The sequence below is a fragment of the Myotis daubentonii genome, chromosome 8, assembly GCF_963259705.1.
Source record: "Myotis daubentonii chromosome 8, mMyoDau2.1, whole genome shotgun sequence".
NCBI classification, from domain to species: domain Eukaryota; kingdom Metazoa; phylum Chordata; class Mammalia; order Chiroptera; family Vespertilionidae; genus Myotis; species Myotis daubentonii.
The window spans coordinates 24,193,218-24,218,567 of record NC_081847.1 but is presented as its reverse complement, the minus strand read 5'-3'; the positions used below and the strand labels follow the sequence as shown (position 1 = coordinate 24,218,567).

The 25,350-nt window shown below is 39.1% G+C and overlaps 1 protein-coding gene across 3 annotated transcripts in view; it reads left to right on the top strand.

Moving 5' to 3' along the window:
• Positions 1 to 25,067, top strand: part of BTBD3 (BTB domain containing 3) — a 38,884-nt gene extending 13,817 nt beyond the window's left edge. The window contains exons 2-5 of one of the 3 annotated variants that reach the window (XM_059705543.1): positions 15,976 to 16,267; positions 16,760 to 16,850; positions 17,414 to 17,532; positions 21,075 to 25,067. In XM_059705543.1, coding sequence (XP_059561526.1) covers positions 16,125 to 16,267; positions 16,760 to 16,850; positions 17,414 to 17,532; positions 21,075 to 22,107 — 1,386 coding nt within the window. In that variant the 5' untranslated portion in view covers positions 15,976 to 16,124 and the 3' untranslated portion in view covers positions 22,108 to 25,067. Of the gene's footprint in view, positions 1 to 15,484; positions 16,268 to 16,759; positions 16,851 to 17,413; positions 17,533 to 21,074 lie in introns of those variants that run through there. The other 2 variants (XM_059705542.1, XM_059705544.1) reach the window with 2 other exon arrangements.
• Positions 25,068 to 25,350: the final 283 nt, after the last annotated feature.

Genomic DNA, 25,350 nt, shown 5'->3' with positions numbered 1-25,350 from the left:
TACTTGCCATGTGGAATCTAAAACCACTGGTGAACTTTGCTCCTGTTTACTAGAATGCATTGGTTTGTCTTGAACTCTGAATGGACCTTTTACCCATGTGTGCATGATTCTATAATGTACAGTGGGGCCTTGACTTACGAGTTTAATTCATTCTGAAGCCGAGCTCCTTGAGGAGCTGGTTAAGGAGCTTGTTAACTCAAATTACTCTGTCAACTCAATGCAAAAAATCGGCCGAGAGACAGCTGGTATCTCAAAAAACTCGTTAGTCGGGACACTCGTAAGTCAAGGCCCCACTGTAATTGCATTGTTATTGGAACACATTGGTTCACTGAGTTATGGAACTCTCAAATGCTGACATGTTTCGATATATATATAATATGCAGTGTGTCCCTTTAGGAGTTCGACCGACTGGGAGTTCAATCGCTTGCTGTGACTTGCACTGACCACCAGTGGCGGCACGGAATGAAGGAAGGCCCTGGCCGGCAGCCAGCATCTGGGGAAGGGAGGCCCCGGCCAGTAGCCTGCAGCTGCTAGGGACCCTACCCATGCACAAATTTTGTGCACTGAGCTTCTAGTACAGTGGTTCTCAACCTTCTGGCCCTTTAAATACAGTTCCTCATGTTGTGACCCAACCATAAAATTATTTTCGTTGCTATTTCATAACTGTAATGTTGCTACTGTTATGAATCGTAATGTAAATATCTGACATACAGAATGGTCTTGGGCGACCCCTGTGAAAGGGTCATTCTACCGCCAAAGGGGTTGCGACCCACAGGTTGAGAACTGCTGCTCCAGTACAATATAAAAAATTACATTTATTTAATATTATCACGAGTCTCATCAGAAACAGTCTTTGACCATTGGGAAGCTCATGGTGGCTTAATAAGTATTTTCAAAATTCTAATTTTTGCTTAAAGGTTTGAATGTTATCATTGGCAATAGTTTTCCTTAAAGTGACAGGCTCACTTTATTCACTTTTGAGAAAATGGCTGCTAAATACCTAAGTGTGAATAACACACTTTGCGTGTTTTCTCAAGTACAGTAGTGTTTCATGGAAAAAAATGAAAAGGTGGCTTGTTCAGCTCTAACACAAACAGTTGCCACAAGTATTTTTTCTCAAGGCAATAATTGTATTTCAGTTTCACCAGAAACGCTTTAAATATACTTCCATTTCATCACACAGAACATTAAAAAAGTTTGTGTACTCGAGGATCGAGATTTGATGGTCAATAATTTGCACTACTTATCTCCCATGAAACAGTACATTGATTATGACAGGAATGCACAATACCTAATCTGTTCTCACATAAGCTGTTTCACCACTGTTCCTAATCCCCCAGGTGTGAATGGGGAAGGAAAGGCGACTTGACTGGTCCTTCAGTGCCTGTTCCCTTTGGCTGCTCAGAGTCCACTGGAGTGACTTTCAAGTGGCCGAAGAACCAGTGGCATCAATAGTAAAAAGGAAAAAAGCACAGAGCCAGCCTGTGGCGCTCTTGGAGAAAGCCCTCCCTTTTCTGTGGGAGCAGAGAGAGAGCTCTTCCTGTGAGGGCTTTTGCTTGTGCTTCACCACTCCCGGAGGCCCTGGGAGGCTTCAGAGGGCTTCAGCCCCTTGTACCAGCTTCAGATACCTTCTTACCTATTGTGATCAAAACCTAATTAAAATCATTCACAGTTTAAACAACAGGCGCAAAACAGATGTATTTACCTTATTGCACCTTCCAAAACATACACTTTTATAAAAAACCAGTTGAGCTTACTTGGAAATTCAAGCTGTCTTTTATTTTTTGCCAACACACAATTCAAGCCATTACTTTACAATAGTTTGTTTACATTATGAACCTTACTAAAATTTTTAAAAATTATTGCTGGTGGTAAAATTTTCCTTTCATAAACACACCAGCCAAGCAAGAGATTTTTCCAGCCATGGCTAGGTTCATTCAGCTACCCCACTATTGGTATTACCATCTCCTTTTATTCTTACACTCTAATATTGTAAGAGAATATATAATTTTTAGGGGGAAAAACTTAACACTGGTTCTTAGTAAAGCACTGGAGACACACATGTGAGTGTGCTTGGCTACTTGCACTGTGCTCCGCAGTAATTGGAAACGCGACATTGCCCATCCCTAGCAGTGAGGCTTGTTTGCGATGTAGGTGTGAGTTTCTAGACTGTTCATATACTCAGCCCTGTACACAAAGCCTGTTTTATTACTTTGTTTGAAGAAGGGGGGTGTCTAATGTAGTGGGAATTCATCCATTCAATGTTAAGTACAGACAAAACATATTTCAAAGCTACATATTAAAGTCTCTTTAATTATCCATTTTTTAGATTATTCATATGACTGCTTTCCTCCTTTTACATGAATTGCTGAGCATTTATTATTCTTTCCAGTTCATTAAGTCACTAAAATTCTCTACTGGTGCTATAAATAAATATGCCAGACCATGCATTGAGACTAGTTGATAAAGGCAGCTTTGTCCTAGTAATGGAGTCTTTTGCTCCTGGTTGACCCACACTTCTCTTTGAATATGTGAATATGTTACATTAAATTTTAGACTTCTAATGAAGCAAAGCCTTGCTTTCAGTACATGTGGAGACTTGCTTTAAGTCCTGCTTTAGTACTTTCAGTTGGTCTAGCTGCAAGTTGAGTGCAATATTTTAAAACCACATTTGTGTTTAGACATGTTCAGAAGAGCCTCAGGACACATTTAATGTCTAGATTCTTTACTACTGTACCTTGTATAGGCCTATATCTCAGACAGCTGAAAACATCATAGACCTCAGTTGCAGACCTTTTTAGCCCAGGACAAGTTGTATTCCACAAATGCAATCTAGGGTTCTAGATAGACTTGGTAGTGTTGGACTTTATCCTTCCTGTTACTTACTGATTGAAAGCCAAGTGTGGGTGTGGTGCTGTTAGCTCTTGTTGGGAGATGCAGCCCTCAGAGAAATCAGTCTAATCAGACATTGGGCAAGATGAATGTGGGAAAGTGCTGCAAGAAGTCTAGAAGTGCAGGGAAACCTTCCTTGAGGTGTCTTTGGAATGCACTGTGAAGGATGCGTAGGCTTCTGATAGGTAAGGGATGTAGAGGAAAAGGGGCAGTGAGCTCATTCACGGTATTGGAATATAATTGACCTTTGAACAACATGGGAGTTGGGCACCTGTCCCCTGTGCAGTGAAAATCTGGATATCACCTTTGAATTCCCAAAACCTTAACTACTGTTGACTGGAAGCCTTTCCAAACAGTCAGTTAATAAATGTATGTTAAATTTGTTATAAACTGTATTCTTACAATAAAGTAAGCTAGAGAAAATAAAATGTATTAAGAAAATCACAAGAAAGAAAAAGTAATTTACCGTAGTCATTGAAAACAATCCACATATAAGGGGGCCCACATTTTTCAAACCTGTGTGGTACAAGGATCAACTGTAGCCTTGTTTGCATTGTGAGTGGATGAAGAGGACTAGGCAAGGTCATGGTGCATCACAAACCATGTGTCTTCCTCTCCCTGAGAAAGGGACGCAGAATTTCTTCTCCTCCTGGATAGATGCTTGGTCTGCAGTCCTGGCAAGATTCTGATAGACCCATCCTCACCTAACATGGTAACCTCTGGGAAGAGCAGCATAGAATAAGGAGCTGGTTAAGACTTGACCACATGCCCCTTAATCAATATCCCTTTTCATTTTCTTCTTCTTGTGGTATTTTAAATTTTATGAAAGAGTATTACCTTAAGAAAACTGACCTCAACCAGGTCTCCCATATGAACTTTTTTAGTGGATGATGGCATCCTTACTGCTGGCTAGCAAAAAATTCTTATATATTGATCACCATTTTCAGAGACTATCTGTTCTTCCTTGTCCTTCTTCCACCCATCATCATTACAATGGATCTTGTATGAGTGCATGTAGGTCATAACTATGATGAAATGGTTGCTTCTCTGTGTGTTATTAAAAAAAAAATACTAACAGTCGCCACTTTTTGAGGTCACACACACACAAATTGATTTCAGAGAGAGGAAGGGAGAGGGAGAGAGAAACATCAATGATAAGAGAGACTCATTGATTGGCTGGCTGCTTCCTGCACCCCCCTACTGGGGATCAAGGCCACACCTGGGCATGTGCCCGGACCAGGAATCAAACTATGACTTTCTGATCACTGAGCCACACTGGCTGGGCTGAAGATATATTTTGACTTGAATGTTTTTATTCTGCTCATTATAGTTAAAGTACATACACATGTAAATACTGAATACCTATTGTTTGTTATATGATGCAGATTGGGGTAACCCAAATTTAAGAACTTATTTCCATGAATAGTCTTGACTTTCTAAGTGAGACTTATTTTAACATTATTTTATGAGCAATTAAAGTCTTTTATTCTGTACCTCTGGGCAGTTCAAGTGCTGACCTACTTATATAGTAGCTTTTAATTAAAAAGAAGACTTGCTGAATATATTGTTCAAATTGAATTTTTATTTGAAATACCTTATTTTCTTAGTTCTGACACATTCAGTGAAGCTAAGTATAGAAGCCCCTCAACTTTTATCCCAGTTACACCAGCATGAGAGTTGGAAGCAACAAGGGAGTACTAATCAGTGCCAAATTATTTTCTGCAGCAAATGGAGGCAGTCTCTGCATGTTACTTGGTGTTGATATTGTTAGGGTTAGGCCAACATTTACAGGACAGTGCATCTTTATATTATGTCTATCACAACAGTCATGGGGAATTATATACTTTAAAGGTAATTAAAAGTAGCATAAAACATACTTTTTAATTTAGACTTAGAACAGATTTTACTTTGAATTTTTGCCAGAAGCTGGTTTCTATAATAACCCTCTGTCACTGGCTTTGAGTTCTAGTTGAATTTTTTTGTTAGGCAATGTTTTTATGACTAGGTTTGGAAATAAATGCATGTGCCTTTTTCATTTTCATTTGATGGCTTTCGACTTCAGAAAAAGATGTTAGAAATTGGATATAAAGGTGCCTGTAACTTCATTTGCTTGTTTTTTCTTACAGCACATTTTTTCTTGCTGTAGCAGATCTCATTTTTTAGATCTTGTATTGTTTGCTTAAACTAACCATATTCTAGTCCCAGACATGATAAAAATAAGGGAAGGAGTTTCATTAAATAGTAATTAATTGAGGCTTTTTAATACACACGTGTATAATAGTAGTCAAATCACAAAATTGGTAACTGATCTTTTCTATGTAGTTTTGCCAAAATAAGAAATGAAAGTTGTTTTTTTCCCCTCTGACCTTGCTTTTTTCAAACCTATTTTGTTCATTCTATAGTGTTAAAATGTTCAAATCTAAAGTAATTTATGTCGTACCCTGGCTGGTGGGGCTCAGTTAGTTGGAGTGTTGTTCCCTATACCAAGAGGTTGTGGATTCAATCCCTGGTTGGGATGCGTGTAGGAGGCAGCGGATCAGTGCTTTTTTGTTACATCATGCTTCTCTCTCCTTCCACCTTCTTCTCTCTAAAATCAATAAAAATAAAAAGACTTTTCCAGATAGAAAAAATGAAGAAACAAACAAAAGAAGAAGGAAATTGCCCTGACTGGTTTGGCTCAGCAGATAGAGTGTCGGCCTACGGACTGAAGGGTCCCAGGTTCAATTCCGGTCAAGGGCATGTACCTTGGTTGAGGGCACATCCCCAGTGGGGAGTGTCCAGGAGGCAGCTGATCAGTGTTTCTCTCTCACCGATGTTTCTAACTCTCTATCCCTCTCCCTTCCTCTCTGTAAAAAATCAATAAAATATATTTTTTAAAAAAAGAAAGGAAGGAAGGAAGGAAGACTACATTAAAATAATTCTATCTAATAATAGACAAACATGGTAATTGACTGTACCTTTGCTACACTTCCCATAGGCTAATCAGGGCAATATGCAATGCTGGGAGGTGAAAGGGGAAGTACGGAAGAAGCCGCCTGCTGGTGATCAGAAACCCAGGTGGCAGGCAAGAGCCGGGTGGCAGGGCAAAGGTGATTGAAGAACCGGGGCCGCCTTTGCCTGCCCCCCAGCCGGTGATTGGAGAAGCTGGGCGGGGCAGGGAAGAGGCAGCCGCTGGCAGCCGCCTCTTCCCTGTCGTCCCCCCCCCACCCCCCCGGGCCGGTGTTCAGAGAAGTACCTGTATTTTTTTTTTCAAAGTACCTGTATTTTTAATAATTTCTTGACATCGTAAAATAATTTTACATTACGATCCAAGGGTGGTGGGGTGAGGAGAAGGAGCAGCAGAACAATCCAACAAACAAAAAGGGAAACAGAAATGAATGGTGGAAGGGATTTGAAGGGTGGGTAGGGGCATTGCCCAACTAAAATGCAATTGGCTTGTTACTGAGTACTATTCATGTGAAGACAGCATCCTGACTCCTCTGTACAGCATATTGGGAGTAAAAATGATGCATCCAGGTGGAAATATGATTAGGGGTTGGATGACAGACAGGGAAGTCAGAAATAGATACAGAGAGAGTCACTGGTTGGCTGGCTGCAAATACTGACTCTCCAGTAGTGATAGAATAAAAAAGTGGGGGATATCTCTGGAAGATTCAAGAGATAGGGGACAAGTCTTCTATGGTTTTGACTTGCCCATCAAATTTCCACATACACACTTGTACATGCCTATGTTTGCATGCACACACACATACACATAACTGACTGCCCTCCCTGGAAGCACAGAAGAAGAAGAAGGAGCCGCCAGAAGAAGAAGCCGCCCACCTTTGATCCAGGCGCCAGCGCCTGCGGCTGGCTGCTGCCCAGGAGTTGGACAAGCCACCCGCCCGCCCGAGGTCCCAGACTGCAGCCACCCAGAGAAGCTGCCAGCCCTGTGGTCCAAGGCGCCAGCGCCTGTGGCCAGGGAAATAGGTTCCCTCTTCTACTGCAGTCATCGCTTCAATATTTCCCTTCTGAATTTCTCTCCTGTGCTGCAACCCAACTCCACTTTTCATCGGAAGGATACGGGACAGAGAGAGCAGTGTTAAAAGCTTCCATTTTTAAGCCAGTAAGGTTGGTACTTAAACATATAAATGGAAAACTAGAGTCCTTAAGGTAACAAAGGCTACAAAGGACAGGGACAGCACATGACCTATTATATCCATCAATCCATATGGGGACTGAAAACTTTGCAATGATGACAATTAGTGAAGATATGAATCAACTAAAATAGTTGACAGGGACAATTCTTCCATCTTTGAAAATATCTACATCAAATCTGTTTAGATAGATTTTCATCTGCATAATATAACACATTCTGACAAGACCACCACCAATGTGGTCAGTGTTCTGCTGATAAACGTTTAATAACTGAGGGACCCCCCGCCCCCAAGTGCACAAATTTTTGTGTACCGGGCTACTAGTAATAAAATAATATATGTCATAACTTCAGGTGTTTTAGGGGGTGGAACTAAGTTAAATGATAGGAGAACAGTATTTATTTCTAAGGCGTGACTAAGAAAACAACACATTTAGACAACTTGTATTTAGGGATATATATTTTTTTATCTTGTGGAGCTTTTTCACTAAGAGTTGTGGGTGTTGGGGAAATAGGTCTGTGACACCCCATTAATAATCAGGATTAATATAGAATATCTGGTGGTTTGAGAGTTGTCTGGATTTTTTCTTCCCATTCTTTGTGCTCATTGGAAAAGGGTGCCTTTCTCAAATAAAGCAATACATTCTTTAGTTAAGTATGTAAGTGAAGAGGAGCTTTGGATATTAATGATCTGATTGTAGAGATGTTTTTAGTTATTACCTCCTAATATCAGAAAAAATAAATATCTCCAGCCAAAGTAAAAAATACTTATGAAAACAATTTTCTTTGACTGAAACACATTATTTCCCCATGAACTAATGCCAACAAACAACCAGGAGAAAGCCATAGCAATTGTTGGGCAAAGTTGTTTTGTTCAGGCATTTCTAATAGAATAATCTCCCCTGTTGGATCAGAACAGTCTCCCTTCAGGTTTTCTCAGAAGAGACCTTCTGAGGCTTGATTTTACTTTTCTTTGGGCAAATTGTTTTCAGGAGAAAGTCATATATATATATAAAATAATTGTTATAACATATCTCCTCTTAAGCTAACATTTTAATGTACATTCTATTTGTTTGAAAACAATAATTTCTAGGGAACCATTTAGCTCCAGGTTTAACCTATGTGTAATGTTGTTACAAGTCAATAAACCTTTGTTTGATTGATAAAATATCTTTAGCAATATTACCCAGAGAGTTAATAGGCTTTCATTAGTCAGATTTTGTACAGGCATAGTTGTGTGCCATGAGAAAATACTAGAAATGCATTGTATTATTGCTGGAACTCCTACCAATCCTGGCAATGGTAATTCTCATTTTGGAATTTTCTTCTGGATTTTCTACCATATCATTGGTTGTCATAGTAGCAGTCTCAATTGAGAATTGTGATTATGTATTTATTAAATGACTACTTGATGAAAGCTCAGTTATTCTAATGCAGTTCAGTTGGAATTCTGAGCCATCCTCTGGCCTGGTTAGAGGAATAATTAACCAACCTAACGAAGACAGTCCTTTCTATCTCTCGAATTATATATGTCACTGTCTGTGAGGTACCATCAGTTGTAAGACATGCCATTATTTTATGTGCCAACAAAAAAGGAAAAAAGCCTAATAGTTATAGTCATGAGATGCCATTAATTTTAGAGGCAGCCCAATTTCACCTATGTTAAAAAATGGGGGGGGGGTGTTAAGTCAATAAATATGGCACATATTTGCACATGATCATAGTATTAAAATGTAAAGAAAACTATTTTAAATAAGTTATTATTTCTGCTGAACATTATATAGATTCCTTAATCCTAGAAATCTGGAATTGGAAAAGAGATTATGTAGTCAACACTTACACAGCAGGAAACTTACTATGAGATCCTCTAGAGCAGCGGTTTTCAACCTGTGGCTCGCGACCCCTTTGGGGGTAACGACCCTTTCACAGGGGTCGCCTAAGACCATCGGAAAACACATATATAATTACATATTGTTTTTGTGATTAATCACTATGCTTTAATTATGTTCAATTTGTAACAATGAAATTGGGGGTTCACCACAATATGAGGAACTGTATCAAAGGGTTGTGGCATTAGGAAGGTTGAGAACCACTGCTCTAGAGAATATAAATTTTTTTGATTATTTTGTTTACCAGAGTGTCTTAAACTTTGCAAAAGAATTCCTTTAAATAGGTATGTTTAAAGTATCTCATAAATTTTATGTATTACCTTTCAAGATCACCCCATTTAACATGTGATAGAGAATGATGGATTTAGATGAGTATTTCAAAAGAGGTACACACAGACACAGCTATAATAATCAAATATCATGTTAAATGCCATATGGAATTTTAAAAGGAATCATTCCTGCTTTTAAAGAAGATCACATTCTACCATTCTACCTTTGGGCATTCCCCCCCTGCCCCCCCCCCCCCCCAATTTAAGGTACAATTCAAGGTTCACTGGAGATCTGTGTGGTAAAAAGGAAATGACTTAGTGAACCTGCCCATGAGCCCATCCTTGAGGCCAGCACTGAGGTGTGCCTCGGTCAAACGCTTGTCTTAGTTATTGCCCTTGGTGCTAGAATTCAAACTGGGTCATTGTTGAGAGAGGCCTAATTGAGTTGCTAGTGTAGACACTGCTGAGTGGCTAAATGAACTACTTGCAAATTCAGGCTCTCTGTGGAGATGGGGACAGCGTGACATCTGTCAACAGGTGATCTCATGGAGGTTCGAATGGAGTCCAGTAGACACACAGCCTGGAGTGTGAGTTCTAGGTACAGATTCAGCGGTTGGGTGGGAACCTGATCACTATGTACAATACGAATCTTGATTATTGAACCTCACCTGCAAATCCAAGCAACTTGGGACCTGTTTGGCCATTGGGTGGGGCTGGAGCAAGCCTGGGAATGGGATGAAATGTCAGTAGCTGTGAAGCCTGGAAGATTACTAGGGCAAGAAGCCAGATTAATCATTGGGTTTTTTGTTTTGTTTTGTAAGATTGTATCACAAAAGTTTCCTGCTTTGGGTACGATTGTTGATAATAGTGAAAGCTTACCTTTGCAGAATGTTTTAAACTTTTATTAAAGCACTTTCACAAACATGTAATCTTGCCTTCAAAACAAACCCGAGAGGGATAAACTGGGTGTAATTAACCCCATTTGGCAGATGAGAAAATGAGGCTCACAGATACTGAGTAACTAACTGTAAGGTAACTTGTTATTGGGTCTTGCTCTTTTCACTATACCATGCTGCCAGTGCTCGACTCCATATTTATTTTAAAATTTAGAAAACATGCAGTCTTTTCCAGTAGCTGCTATCTTTAGGGACTGCCAACATTTTGTCACTTACCTTTTTACCTATCATATCACAAGCATAACTATTATGCACTATTAAAGCACAAAAGAAGCAAAAAACAAAACACTATTCCATCATGACTTACCAGGTTAAATTTCTCTCCTCTGTTATGTTCTATTAATAATTTGTGGGAGTGATAACTTATTTCTTCAGTCCATACTACCTTGTTTAAACCTCGTTAACCTCACTGCTGTAGCTGCAGAGGTGTCTTGTAATAAACCAAATACAAGTCCAGACAAAGAGTCCAGAGTTAGAACTGGTTAAACAAGAGCAGCCAGCATTGTCAACATAGGATTTGTTGGTGTTAACTGGGAATAGCTGGTTTTCAAACTTTCATTTTACGTAGAGAGCCTCCTCTGTTTTTGAGAAGCTTGCTCATGGACCAGGGCTTTTATGGTCCTTGTTGCACTTCCTCTCCATTTCTTTCCAGAAAGTATCTTTCTAACCTTCTTCCTACAGTGTGCCTCCTGCAGGGTGCAGTTTGTTCATGACTTTCATGTCTATAAATTTTGCACATATGTTTTTATTTTAAAGAAGACTAGAAATAAAAAGATACAGCATTATGTAAAGATGTAGGGTAATGATTATAGGTGAACATTAGAGTGAGTGGAACAGACAAAATTGGGCAAGCAGTCAGGAAATCTGCATTCTAGTCTTGACATGGTCCTACTACTTAACTGTGGACTTTTCACAAATCTCTTAATCTTTGGACATCCAGTTACCTTATTTGTGGGGCAGGCTTGCATGAAATGATTTCTGGAGTCCCTTTTAGTTCCAAACCTTACTTAAGTCCCCAAACTGAGCATACAAGATTCTACTAAATAAAGGTAAGATGTTGGGCAAACCTCCCAGTGATGAAGAGGATGATTTAATGAGCTTAAATTTATAATTTTGTTATTATTGGGAATTGACTGAAAAGAGATAAAGGTGATTGAATTCTCTGGCAATTATAAACATCATCTGAAACACTATTATTAGCTAATAATAACCATTTAAGCTTAGTTCCTAATTTGCTCACCATTGTGTACCTAACACGTAATACACTGCATGATCAGCATGTTGTATTTGGAGAATACTCTCATAAAAGATTGATGGGCTTCTTGACCTATTTACTTCATTAGAGCAGATTAACCATGGCTCTCTCATAATAGCCTTAAAATTTAGGAGGTGTAGGGACAAATGATACAATGTTAGTTGGCAAGAAATTTTAGAGGTGAGATTTGACAATAGATAATATGGCTGGTATCCTTTATTACCCTTCAATCCAGTGTGTGGTATTTCTGGGTTACAAATTTAATAAATGAGGCTTTAACTATTTATATTTAATTTCAAGGAGAGGGGGAAGAAGCCATAATTTGTGTTTAATGAGATAAACTATAGAAATTAAAGCAGAGAATAAAGTGACATGAATATTTTGTGTATTCAAATCAATCCTAGATGTTTTTTATAACATTTTTTTGTGTGTGTGTTCTGGGTCATGTATTACTCTGAAAGACAGATGAGAGCTATGGCTTTTTTCCCCCAGAAAAATAAATGCAACACTCCCAATTTTGCATGCAACCTGAGGGGTTTCATGGGCTCCATGAAGTTGATTCAGTCTTGCCTTATTCCTCAACTGGTTGGCCCTAGTCCAAATTCTTCATAGAAAAAGACCCTGGGATGTTAAACTGTAAAAGCCTTTAGAAATAATCTGGCTTGTTACTTAGACTCTACTGTGACCATGAAACCAATGGAATGAACCAAGACCAAAAAGGAAAAGAAAAAATAGCAAAACAGAAAAATTCCGAGTATATCATAGCAGGTTAAGAGTTAATTTTGTGAACTGCCCTTCCATTTGTGTTTGTGTGTGTCCCTAAGTCCAAATATAAAATGCATGTCTTGCTGTGGATTGAGTGTAGAGTTTGAGAAATACTCATCTATTCTTGATAAACTTCTTTGTTTTGTAGCCGAGGAAACTGAGGCGCTTAAAGGCTAAATGATTTGTTCAGGACCCCCAGTCCCCAACACACACTTAACCTTAGTTTTTAGTGGCTGAGCTAGAGCTGAACCAGATTACTTGGTTGCTAATTTTGATGTGCCACAGCACTAATTTTTTAAAATAAAATTGTGAAGTAGGTTATTTAAAAATATCAAGTAGCATCTGTTTCACAATTGGTATTTTTTTAACCCTTTTATTTCCCACTAAAATCATCTCTGTTTTTGTCCTTGAAAATAATCTGGGCTTGAGTTTCTTTCCAGAGAATTGAAAAATTTGGGGGGGGGGGCTCTCAGTTGGCTCTTTACACCCCTGAATGTTTACACTTAGAGCTTAATCAGAAGAATTTCATAACAAGACATGAAGGTTATTAAATTTCATGTGCAAACCAAATTAAATTATTTTGAATTATTTCTTCATTCACTTGATAATTGAATGCAAAATGCGATGCCAGAGGTTGATACTGGATAATTGGGTAGACCTGACAACATTCCTTAGTTTTCTAAAAAGGTTTCCTCAAACTTCAATGTCATAAGCTCACCTGAAGGGTCTTGTAAAATGAAGATTCTGATGTAGAATCTGGCTGAGATCTGGGTTCTAACGGGCCTGCAGACCGTACTCCTGTTGCTGCTCCTTGGGCCCAACTTTCTGTAGCAAGGACCTTGGTGAGGAAAGGTAGCTCTCCATAAGTTTTCCATGGTCTCGATTTTATTAACATTTCCATGCTTTCAAAGTGGCTGCAAGAATTTAAATGCCATTCTTATTTTTTAATTGGATTACTTTTTGTAGCCAGGACCCTATCTTTGTAAACAACCATGCTCGTCAGTCCCCACATCTATAAGTAATAAACCCCTCTTCCTAGCACGGTTCTAGGTGCTTCAGAATTAGCACTACTTCATCTAACTAGCAGATTTGGGATTTTCCACAAAACTTAATTTTCCAATTTTCAGAAAGAACATTTTCTAAAAGACATTATTTTCTTTCGTAACTGGGCTGTGTGCACATTTTTCTTTATTTGATTGGTGTAAGAGCAGCGTTTGTTGGAGGCTTTCTTAGTAAAGAGTGTTGAACTATCTGCAAAATGAGTAAAAGCCACAGAGTCTTCTAGGTTCTTGTGTCTGCTTTTTATGCTTTTTCTATTTTGACTGTCCAGCTGCCAGTTAATACTATGTTAGTCTCAAGCAGCTTGTTTCCCTTTCCATTCTAATGGTTGCTGTCTGACCTGTCAGAAGGACCAGCTCCTTGTCATGGTGGCTTCCTAGGAGGGTGGTGTCAAAAGGTTAGTAGCAGTTAAGCAAGAGAGAAATCCTTTGATTTTTAAAAACCATATCCTGAACACTTAGCTCAAATAGAAACTCGTTTGTTTCTTTTTCATGCTTTGAAAAGCTAATTTCTAGATCTCTCTCTCTCTCTCTCTCTCTCTCTCTCTCTCTCTCTCTCTCTCTCTCTCCACACACACACACACACACACACATTGTGTGTTAAAATGTGTTTGAAGGTGACTTGCAATTGTGTATATGAGTGTAGGTAGCCCTGTAATTGGAAACATGACAATCGTAATAAATAAGCAGCTTTTTAGGGTCCATGTAAAATGGGGATGAATAACCTACTAAATAAAGACTGTGGTTCTTTTATGTAGCAGTGGCTTCGCTAACAGTTTTAAGAGTAACAATGACAGTAAAGATGATATTCCTTGGATCCATTAATGACTTAGGGTCCTAGGGATCTGAAGTCTGATTTCTGGTATGTTATCCTTGGTAGATTATCAGTCATAATGACAGTCGAGGCCCCCATTTGTTGAACCATTACTCTGTCCTGAACTCCTTATTCAGATGAATGTTGTGCAGCCAGCAGGGATGTGGCCATAAAGGGTGCATTCACTTGGGGGGTAGAAATGGCTGCTGCATTGGGGACAAATAGATAGGAGAGAGATTAAATCTCCTCATTAGTCCCCCTTTGGGAAATAATAAGCATGTGTGGAACCTATAGCAGGTGTTTTTGTTTTTCCTGAGCCCACTAAAGCTAGACATTGTTGGAGGATTCTTGTCTATAAAAAACAGATAGTAGTGTATAGGCTTCTGATTCAAAGTAGAGAGAACCTGTTTACATTTTTAACCAGGTGGCATCAGAACATTTATCATGTTGAATAGCCATATTACTTGCTTTGTGTTAGAAGTTGTGGGTTATAATCTTTAAAATTATGACAAGGCTAAATGTAGCCATAGTATTTCAGTTGCATTTTGAAATTCTAAACAGGGCACCATCTGACATATTTTTAGTGAATTATAACCCCTTTCCTCCATTTATTGTCATTTTCTTTTTTCTTCTTTTTTTTCCATCACCATCTATCCCCCCCTATATTCTCTTCCACCTCCACCATCTCCCTCCCCCTCTGCAATCACCACACTGTAGTGAATTACAACCTTGAAACACTGATTACTAGATTTAGATTTGTCTCACTTGAATCTTATTTTTGCATCTAGAATTTGTCTGTGCTTCAGTGCTGTTAAGCTTACTGGTATAATCTTAGTATAATTAACAGTATGTTGTGATCTGGGACTCCTTTCAAAAATCATTATAGGAGCTAGAAAACACTGGGAGGTAAAATGAATGCATGACCTCATCTCTCTCTCTCTCTCTCTCTCTCTCTCTCTCTCTCTCTCTCTCTCTCTCTCTCTCTTTTGCACTATAACTTACATTCAGAGACTGGAAAAAGAAAAATAACATTTTTTTCCATTAAGCTCTGATAAGTATGTTTAGTATGGTTTTGCTGTTAATAATTCTTCGTAGCTGGTAGAATAGAGAATTTCGTTTGAAGTATTTGAAACTAAAAGCTGCCGGATAAAGATTTTATTAGTGATAATAGAGTAGACATGAGTCCCTACCCTTTGTTAATTGATCCTGTTTAACTGGGGAAATAAAAATGTACATCTACTAAAGAGAAATCTGTGAGCACAAACTCTTCCTGTTTTCAAATGTATTTCATGGGTTGCTTATCTTATTTAAATATGCAATAATACAGTAGACAAGAGAATGCAACTGCTGTTCCTTTAATACCAGAACTGTGCACGTTACAATAGGTGTCACTGTTTTGCTTGGTCCAATCATGATTGGTGACTTCAGCTATTGGCTCCGAGCACTGGCTGTCTGACTCCATCTGCAGGGCTGTAATACCTACTCTCCTCAGATCCATTCACCACACAACTTCAGCCGGCTGAACAGACTCGCACGGCTCCAGCACGTCTTGCTAACCTAATTCAGAAAACAAGTGCTGAGGCTCTCTGCCTGTCATCTCCGCTCACTGTAGCAGTTTTAGGTGATCCAGGAAACTAGGTTATTTTTATGAGCAAGTAAGAGAAACAGGAATCATGACGGGCATGTATTTAACAGACCGAGTACTGGATAAAACTTAAAGCCAGTTACTATTCAACATAGTGGAAAGGTCACCTTGCCTGGCTGAGAAAAGAAGCAAAATATCAGCTTGTTGGTTTCTGTTAACATCTTAGCTCATGCCAGCCTCTTTTCCTTGATGTTTGTACCATCTTGGGATATCTAACTCTAAAGAGACATCCTGTACTCATGGTAGATGACAAGGAAAAGAACATGAAATGTCTCACCTTCTTCTTGATGCTTCCAGAGACGGTAAAGAACAGGTCCAAGAAGAGCTCGAAGAAAACAAATACCAGCAGCAGCAGCAGCAGCAGCGGCGGCAGCAGCAGCAGCAGCAGCAGCAAGTTGCCTCCAGTTTGTTATGAAATAATTACCTTGAAGACTAAAAAGAAGAAGATGGCTGCTGATATATTTCCCCGCAAAAAGCCAGCCAACCCCAGCAGCACCACTGTCCAGCAGTACCACCAACAGAACCTCAGTAACAACAACCTTATTCCGGCCCCGAATTGGCAGGGTCTTTATCCTACCATCAGGGAAAGGTAAGTGCCGGGCCAGCATATTTACTTTAAAAGTTTTCCTGTGTTGAAGTTTCTGCTTTTGCACAACCCATACTGTATTTTAACATAAATCTCTGTTTCCTCTTTTCCCAGCAGCTTTATTGGTAATGGAAAACTGCCCTGTGCCTTTTCCAAAACAGTACAGCTGTTTTCCTCTTAGATAAAAACGTTTTTGCAAGCTGTAACATTTAAGTGACAGGGGTATGTCTGTGGGCCACAGAAGACAGAAACCCTTTATTTATCCTTAGTCTGATGAAAAGTTTGGATAACTTTTTTTTTTTTTAACTTCAGTTACTTCCCATGTGCTTGCAATGATTACAAACACAGTTGTTTAGTTGGAACCTTTATTTGTAGTTTTACCCTGAACTTTTTAAGTTGTTGCTTAGCTTGCGAATCTTTTGTGGGTTTTGTACATTGGGGAGGGGGTATTAAAAACGCTGGCTGTGTGAATTAATGAATTGCTTCTGTTTATAGAAATGCGGTGATGTTCAATAATGATTTGATGGCAGATGTACATTTTGTGGTTGGGCCACCAGGTGGGACTCAGCGGTTGCCAGGACACAAAGTAAGCAACAGCTGCATTACCAGTTTAGTTCTGAGATTCACAAAGAGGGACCCTGTCTGCCAGCCTGGAATTTGGGGTGGGCAGCTTGCTGATGGCAGGCAGTGCATGTTTCACCCCATCACTATGAAAGCTCAGCCTCTCCAAAGGGCTTTGGCCACGCTTAATTTTTTTTCTTTGTTCCTTTTACCCTGCTTTATAGCACGCACAAAAAACATGCCGTTTTAACTCTCCAGTCATGGGGACTTGTTGTGACAGGTTAGGAAAGTCATATCTTTGTTCTTCCCCTAGAAGTCAGTCAGATAAGCTTGTATTCATTTTGTAATGAGGGAACTTGTGCATTAATCTGTTAAAGCCTTGAGATATTTAGCAGCATAGAGACGGATTTGCATGAACATCTATCTTAGACTGTCACAGCAAGATACACTGTACCTCAGCTTTGACAAAAGAGCAGGTAGAGGTGCTCCGTGTCCACTAAACCTGATTGCTTAGAGTTGTTTTTCTGGGTTGATTTGCTGAAAATGTTTCAATTTAGAGCATGAAATAAGATTTCCCTTTCTCCACAGTATGTTTTGGCTGTTGGGAGCTCTGTGTTCCATGCAATGTTTTACGGAGAACTTGCTGAGGACAAAGATGAAATCCGTATACCAGATGTCGAACCTGCTGCTTTTCTCGCTATGCTGAAGTAAGCATCATTCGTATGTTTGGGGAGTTTGTTTATGCTGTATTTGTACTCTGCTGGTTTTACAGTTAAATTTAAGTTCTGTGTAACAGAAAAGGGAGAGTGATGAAGAAAGAGGGTGCTGCTTACCTGATAAATGTTTTTGGAGAAAACTGCATCTTTCATTGGAAAAACGAGGAGTGATGCAGTCATTTATAATCACACCATAGCATGGGATTTGGGGGCAAGTGCTTGTGATTTGATTTAAGGAAAAATAACTTTCTGGCATAGGCATTATCTAATAGAGGATGTCCTTTCTAAAAGCATTGTGTGTGAAGAACTCTTCAAAGGCAAATTACATTTTTGCTTCACAATTCTGGAAATAGATACCTTGTTTAACTCCACCAGTTAAGAGATTCCTCCGTTTTTTAGGACTTATTGTTACCTACCAGCAAATATAAAACATATTATCTGATATTTGCACATACACATACATATACTCTTACATAAAATCAGATACCCTTTCTCAAGGATAAGAAGCGCTTGCATGTGATAGTAGAGGAGAAATTTTTGAGAGAGATGAATAGTTTTCTATAGTTCCCTATATATTTATACAGAATAACTTTAATTGGTAATATAGCAATATAAAGCTATAAGGTATATATTAATTAAAAATAGTTTTATATCTTATGGGTGGGTCTTTGAGAATCCATGTTAATGAAGTAAATAGAATCCACTTCTTTACATGTACTGGTGCTAGGCAGTGATAACCTACCATGTTACTAAAATGCAGTTATTCTAAATCATATTTATATAATTCTTTGTTAAGTACTTAAGCACACCAGGTATATTGGAGTTCAAACTTATCAGCTGCTATAGGAATTTCAGCTCACTAGAATAAATGATAATGTTTGTTGAAAAAAATTATTCAAGTGGGTCAACAAGTTGGACAATAATCCCACAAATGTTTAAAATGTTACTATATACCTCTGCTGACCTAGTAAAAAATAAGTAGTATAGTTAATTTTGTAACCGAGTCCAAGCTCAGTGCATGACAGCCAGTGAGTTAAGTGACAAGGAGTTGGGGCAAAGACAGTGACTTCATTCAGAAAGCCAAGAAGATGCTAACATCCTAAAGAAACATTTTTTTTTTATTTTTTTTTAAATATATATTTCTTTATTGATTTCAGAGAGGAAGGGAGAAGGAGAGAGAGATAGAAACATCAATGATGACAGAGAATCATTGATTGGCTGCCTCCTGCACACCCCCCACTGGGGATCGAGCCCGCAACCCAGGCATGTGCCCTTGGCCAGAATCGAACCTGGGACCCCTCAGTCTGCAGGCCGACGCTCTATCCGCTGAGCCAAGCCAGCCAGGGCCCTAAAGAAACATTTTAAGAAAGTACAGAATTCGGGCTTCTTTTATTTCTACGGAAGAGGGAAATAGGAGAGGCAAGAGGTGATTGATGACTTAGGCAATTGGGCACCAGCAGGGGTTCAAGAAAGATTGTGAAACTTATTAGTTCTTAGTCTTGTTGACTCTAGTTGATGTGAGTCTGTCATAAGATTAGGTTCCTGCAAATCTGTGGTAAATATTGTTTTTGTACATACTTCATCTCCTTGGGAGACTCGGCAGTATATGGCAAGGAGTTTTTTTTGCACAACTAAAGTCACAAGCAGAATTCCTCTAATGATGAGCATGTCTGTATGTAAGACTAAGCAGAAGCCGTTAACCTAAAGGCCATGGGAACAACGTAGGCTTAAACACGATAGCCAGAGAGGCCAAGCAGTTTACTGTTAGAATTCTAGAACTTAAAAGGAATTTAATTATTTATTTGCATTATAATTTTGAAATCAAATTGCTGCTGACTTAAACTTTTACAGTGGAAGGTAGGGAAGTTAAAGGCAAGTGAGCATGTGAAGTACCAAAATGTAAACTAATCTACCACTTTTTAACTAACTGCTTTGTAATCTTTTAGAGATATAAGTACAGGAACCAATTTTGCTTGCAAGATTCTCTTTATTTTCGCAAGTCAAGCCATTTGTATATTATCTGTTGCAGAGGGGAATGCTGCTGGTTCGGCATTTTGACTTCACTACAGTGGAGTAGAGTGTTGTGTCGTTCCAGATATATACACAATTAGGAAACATGAGTGAGGATCACAGAGTTACATTTCACCTAAGTAATTTGATTGGTCAATTGACAAGCATCTTTTCTCATAAATGGATTGCCTAGAATATATCTTGATGTAGCTTTTTAAAATTAGACAGGCTGTCCATGTAAAGTGGTAAAAATCAGAGATGCAGTAAGATGCCATTTGCTGTCATGCTGTAGTTGATCAGTACCGCATTGTTTCAAGGACAGAGGAGGCCAGGTTTTCCTCATGTCTGCATGTTGGGTGAGTAGCTAGTATTCCTGCAATGGGTTGTCAAGGAAAAGGGAAGACTGCTCAGGGTAAGAGCCAGAGTGGTGACTCTGCTTCAGAAGCCTCCCCAAGGTCCTGGTTCTCTGGCTACAACATCTGTAAGCTGCAGGGGTTTTGTCAGGAGGTCTTGCCAGTGGTAGATGACTTAGCCTATCAGAGAAGAGAAGGGGCTTTCTGGGATCAAAAATGCTGGTTTCATTTGTGATTGTGGACATTTTTCTTATTGCCATTGCCATCGTTGTATGTGTACCTTAGCTAGAAAGATTTAAAAATGAAGTTTTATCAGCATGTATTTTTCACCCATATGTAGTTCTCTCTGACTCACTTGGTGAACCATAGCAATCTAAAAGAAGCATATGATTTCTGCCTTTACATACCACTATAGGAGACTGCAGTGTCCCCCGAAGCATTATAGAATCACAGGAGTAGTGCATATTTAGGCTTTCTTACTTTGTCTTTTAATTAAATATATTCTTTAATTCTGAAGGTGGAAAGTGTGTGGGAGAAAACAAAAGTTTATAGTTTAAAAATAACGCCAATTACAAAGCCTGCATTAGATTCTATGTAAAAGTAACTAGAAAAGAGTGTTGAAGTCCATATTTGATAACCCATTGAACTTGGAACTACTTGAAAAATATCTCATTTAATCTCAGGTTTTATTTTGTGTTTAGGAGAAATCCAAGTCATAATTAAAAGTATCAAGATGGAAACATTGCTAATATTATAGTATTAAAAGCATTTGTTTCCATCTGTATGTTCAGAAAAATTTTTAAGTAAAACATGTAATGCTTCTAAAACACAGGGGAGTTATTTTTTCATTAAATATAAAAAAAGTACATGTAATAGAATTTTGCTAGTTTTTTAATATTAACTATCTCTGATATGCCATTCTAGTATCTTTTATTTTTTTATTAAATGCATAGAGGCTAGAATGATAACACAAAGTTAATGTCTTTAATATGTAACCTGAGTTGAGATATTAAATTAAGGACATATTTCAGATGTTTTTTTAATCCCTAATCATTTTTTGTCACCTAAGATGACTTTTTTTGAACCAGCTTGAAAGTAGTTGCATCTTTTCTTGCTGGACACACTCATTTTGTGAAACTTCCATTTACGTGCTTGTCCTTTTTCTTTCAGATATATCTATTGTGATGAAATTGACTTGGCTGCTGACACGGTGCTGGCTACTCTTTATGCTGCCAAAAAGTACATTGTCCCTCACCTTGCCAGAGCCTGCGTTAATTTCCTGGAGACCAGCCTGAGTGCCAAGAACGCCTGTGTGCTTCTCTCCCAGAGCTGCTTGTTCGAGGAGCCAGACCTGACCCAGCGTTGCTGGGAGGTGATCGACGCCCAGGCTGAGCTAGCTCTTAAGTCTGAGGGATTCTGCGACATCGACTTCCAGACACTGGAAAGTATCCTCCGCAGGGAAACTCTGAATGCCAAAGAAATCGTCGTTTTTGAGGCAGCTCTCAACTGGGCTGAAGTAGAATGCCAGCGGCAAGATCTAGCTCTGAGCATTGAAAATAAACGCAAGGTCCTCGGAAAGGCACTTTACTTGATCCGAATACCTACAATGGCTCTGGATGATTTTGCAAATGGTGCTGCACAGTCCGGAGTTCTAACTCTCAATGAGACCAATGATATCTTCCTCTGGTACACTGCGGCCAAGAAGCCCGAGCTGCAGTTTGTGAGTAAAGCCCGCAAGGGCCTTGTCCCCCAGCGCTGTCACCGTTTCCAGTCCTGCGCTTATCGGAGCAACCAGTGGCGCTATCGGGGCCGCTGTGACAGCATTCAGTTTGCGGTGGATAAGAGAGTGTTCATCGCGGGCTTTGGGCTGTATGGCTCCAGCTGTGGCTCTGCGGAGTACAGTGCCAAGATCGAACTCAAACGGCAGGGCGTTGTCCTGGGGCAGAACTTGAGCAAGTACTTCTCCGATGGCTCCAGCAATACCTTCCCTGTGTGGTTTGAGTATCCGGTGCAGATCGAGCCAGACACCTTCTACACAGCCAGCGTGATACTGGACGGCAATGAACTCAGCTACTTCGGACAGGAAGGCATGACAGAGGTTCAGTGTGGCAAAGTGACTGTCCAGTTTCAGTGCTCCTCAGATAGCACCAATGGCACTGGGGTACAGGGAGGGCAGATTCCTGAACTTATATTCTATGCTTGAAAACACTTCCTGAAGCAGAGTGGGCTCTGAGGTGCACATCTGGTTCCTACTTGCTTGATGCTTAGCTCATCTGCAGATATATGGTCTGCGCAGGTAATTTGTAATGAATGAAGCTGTAGGCAGTTTCTAATTTCTTTCAACCTTTTAATTATGTACAGGCAAAAATGCAGCATTCGGCTTTTACTCTATGCTTCAAAGAGCCAAGTTCTTATTAGGGCTTTGTGGTTTTTAGAATTGCATTTGTCTGTGCAGCTGGGGAGAATGTGTGCTCTTTTCCAACTGCCCCATTGACCTCCCAGTGTTGTCCCTATTAAGAAAATTTTTTAATCACCTCAGATTTCCTTCAGGGCTTTATTTTGACAAATAGAAGTAAATAGTCTAAAATAATAATAACAAGAGTTATTTTTAAACAGAACCCCCCCCCCAAAAAAAAAAAACACAGATAAACCTCAGTGTACAATTTTGAAAGAAGTTTTGTTTCATAATAAGTAATAATTTAGAAAGTAGACAGTAATCATGTTTAGCTCTTATTTTATTTTCCTTTTAAACATTTTACTTCTGGGAATGGCTTTTTCTTAAATCCTACATTCATAAGATTGATACATATTAAACACTGCAAAGTGTCAGTGTAGGGTGTGAAAATAAGAATTTGGATGATTGTTTAGACCATGATTTCTGCCACAAGCAGATTTTCTCTATAGATTAGAAGACAAAGTATTGCAGTATAGACACTTTTTTAGAAGTAACTAAATTACAAAGTTTTGTCATTAGAAAAAAGTTGCAGGCCTATTTATTTTAAACTAAAACATTTTAGAAAGGAAACCTAAAAAAGTCCCATACTACAAATGGATTAATTGATGGCACAATAAAATGCACAGTTTGAAAAAGTCAAACACTTTTCTCCCCACTTAGCTTCTGATCCCCACCATTTGCTTGTTTTCCAAGTCGTACTGTATATATTCCTATTCCCTTTTTTTATGAAAAGAGGACCAAACAGTTCTTTTGATGAATGAAAAACAATTAGTTTTGTAGCACCACATGTTACTATAATGATACCTTTATTCAATGATTTTTTTTAAAAAATCTGAAATATACTTTCCCTGTTTTACTTTGACCACATGCTGTCTTCTTAGTGAATTATAATTCTGTCTTGTTCCTGGACTGCTAGAATCTGGCCTCTGGCCATCCTAAAGTGCCAATATATTCCTGCAGGGTTTTAAAAAAATGGTCTGGAGCGATGCACTTGATCAGGCCTAATAGTCACTGCATCATCATCACATCCAGCTCTCTTATTTGTCCCTGGGTAATGTAAGCAAAGGAGGGAAAAGCTCATCAAAAAATTCTCCTTCAGTGATGGCTTATAATGGTTGAGTGCCCATGACCCTGGTAGTATCCAGTGTGTTCACTTCCAGTTGAACTATCTATGTGTTTCTGGGCAGCTTTTCTGCTCAGTGTGATCCTGAGATGGCTTCCCTTGCCACCCAGAGTGTGGTCCCTGGCCACCTCCTTCTCCTGCTCTGCAAGCCTGAAGCTGGCTTGTCTGGAGCCAGGGGTTAGTCCTGGGGTGGGTGTGTGTGCGTGGGCACCCACGTGCATGCAGGTTGTTTGCCGACTCAGGAATTGTCTCCTCCCTGCCTGGCCAGTGAGAGGTGGGACAGAAATGTTCCCCCTGCTGGCCCCAGCAAGGCCCCAGTCAGTGACTCCCCTTACCAAAGTCACTGTGTTTCTGGGCCGCTTCTTCCCCTGTAGACAAGGGCTTGCTGCTTTTGGCCAGCTTTCCTGATGGAGGAAAACACTGGATTATGGGAAATGTTTTAATTGTCTTTGCCATTACCTATGTCTGTTAGCATAGATGATCAAAAGCTGTTACTGGTGATTATAAATGGGTACTCCCAGGACAACTTTCCAAAATTATCTAACAATTATTTCTTATTAGAGAAATAACAGATAGTAGTGTTGGCAAAGTATCTATGAAATAAACATACATTTTCAATTTAAAAAATACTCGTACAAATGATTTTGTTTTTAAATTATGATTAAACATTTCAGGAATTCATAGCTACCATGCAAATTGGTAGACTATATACCTGATAACAAGGCACTCATTTTTAAGCCAGAGGAGAAGAAACTTTGTTTATTACTAAGTTCATCGTATCAGATTGTGAGGTGGGTGTGACAACCTTAAAGTGAAGATTGTTCATTCCATAACACTCACTGTCCATGCTCCTGTTAGCTAGCTGCCCTCCATGTGAACGCCCCATGAGATCCTGTACACTGAGTGCAGAAGAACCTGTATGATCGTTACTGTTACCTAAAGAAAAGACACACCACCTGATTGGCTGGTGACGAGAGCTGTGGGTTAAATTTGAAAATTGTATTCAGAGTAAGAGATTTTAAATCCTAGTCTCCCTTCTGCATTTTGAGCAACATGGAATGAAGGCTAATGTGCTTGCTTTATTTTCTTTGTTAATCTTAAATTTTGTAGCTTTTAAAAGTAGAAACTATTGTTCTGACAAGGCAGGCAACTCTAGTGTATAAACACAATTTTATTAAAATATTCTGTAAATGCTTTTTCCAATGTATCTGGCAGTCTTTGCTGTTATTCATACTGGGGATAACGGGGAACTAGGCTAGCAGCTCTAATGTAACATTCTTTAAGCATATCTTAATATAGTATTTAAGTAAACGGTCTCATTTCTATATAATTATTGCACTGAACTGTCTTTTTTGTTTTTAAGTGTTGAAATAAGCTCGACTAATTCAAGTCACTAGCCATTTGGGCATCAGAGTGCTTGAATTTAGTAGCTTACAGCATTATTTATGAAGGAAAATATATAAATATGAAGTACCTCATGTTGAATGTTATTGTACTGTATTTTTAATGTAACAGTGCAGATCTTGTTAGACACATGAATGTGTATAATCATGTTAAATGCAAATAAAAATAAAACTGATTCATAGATTGGTTTTCCTTAGCATTTTTGCAGGTCCCTTGAAATAGTAAAATATTTCATGCTGGCGCTCTTGGTGCCACTACATTGTACAGAGGTAGTTTGTCAGGAGCATTTGTTTGCTAAGATATCTCTGCTCCCTAAAGAAATAAAGATTTGAAGCTAAAGCATAAGAGAACAATGCATATGTTAATCATTTGCATTGTTCCAAGCCTGTCTCTTAAGTTAATGAGAGGGAGTCAATGGGATACATTTATATCCCCCTGATGGAATTTGGGATTGGCTGGCATTC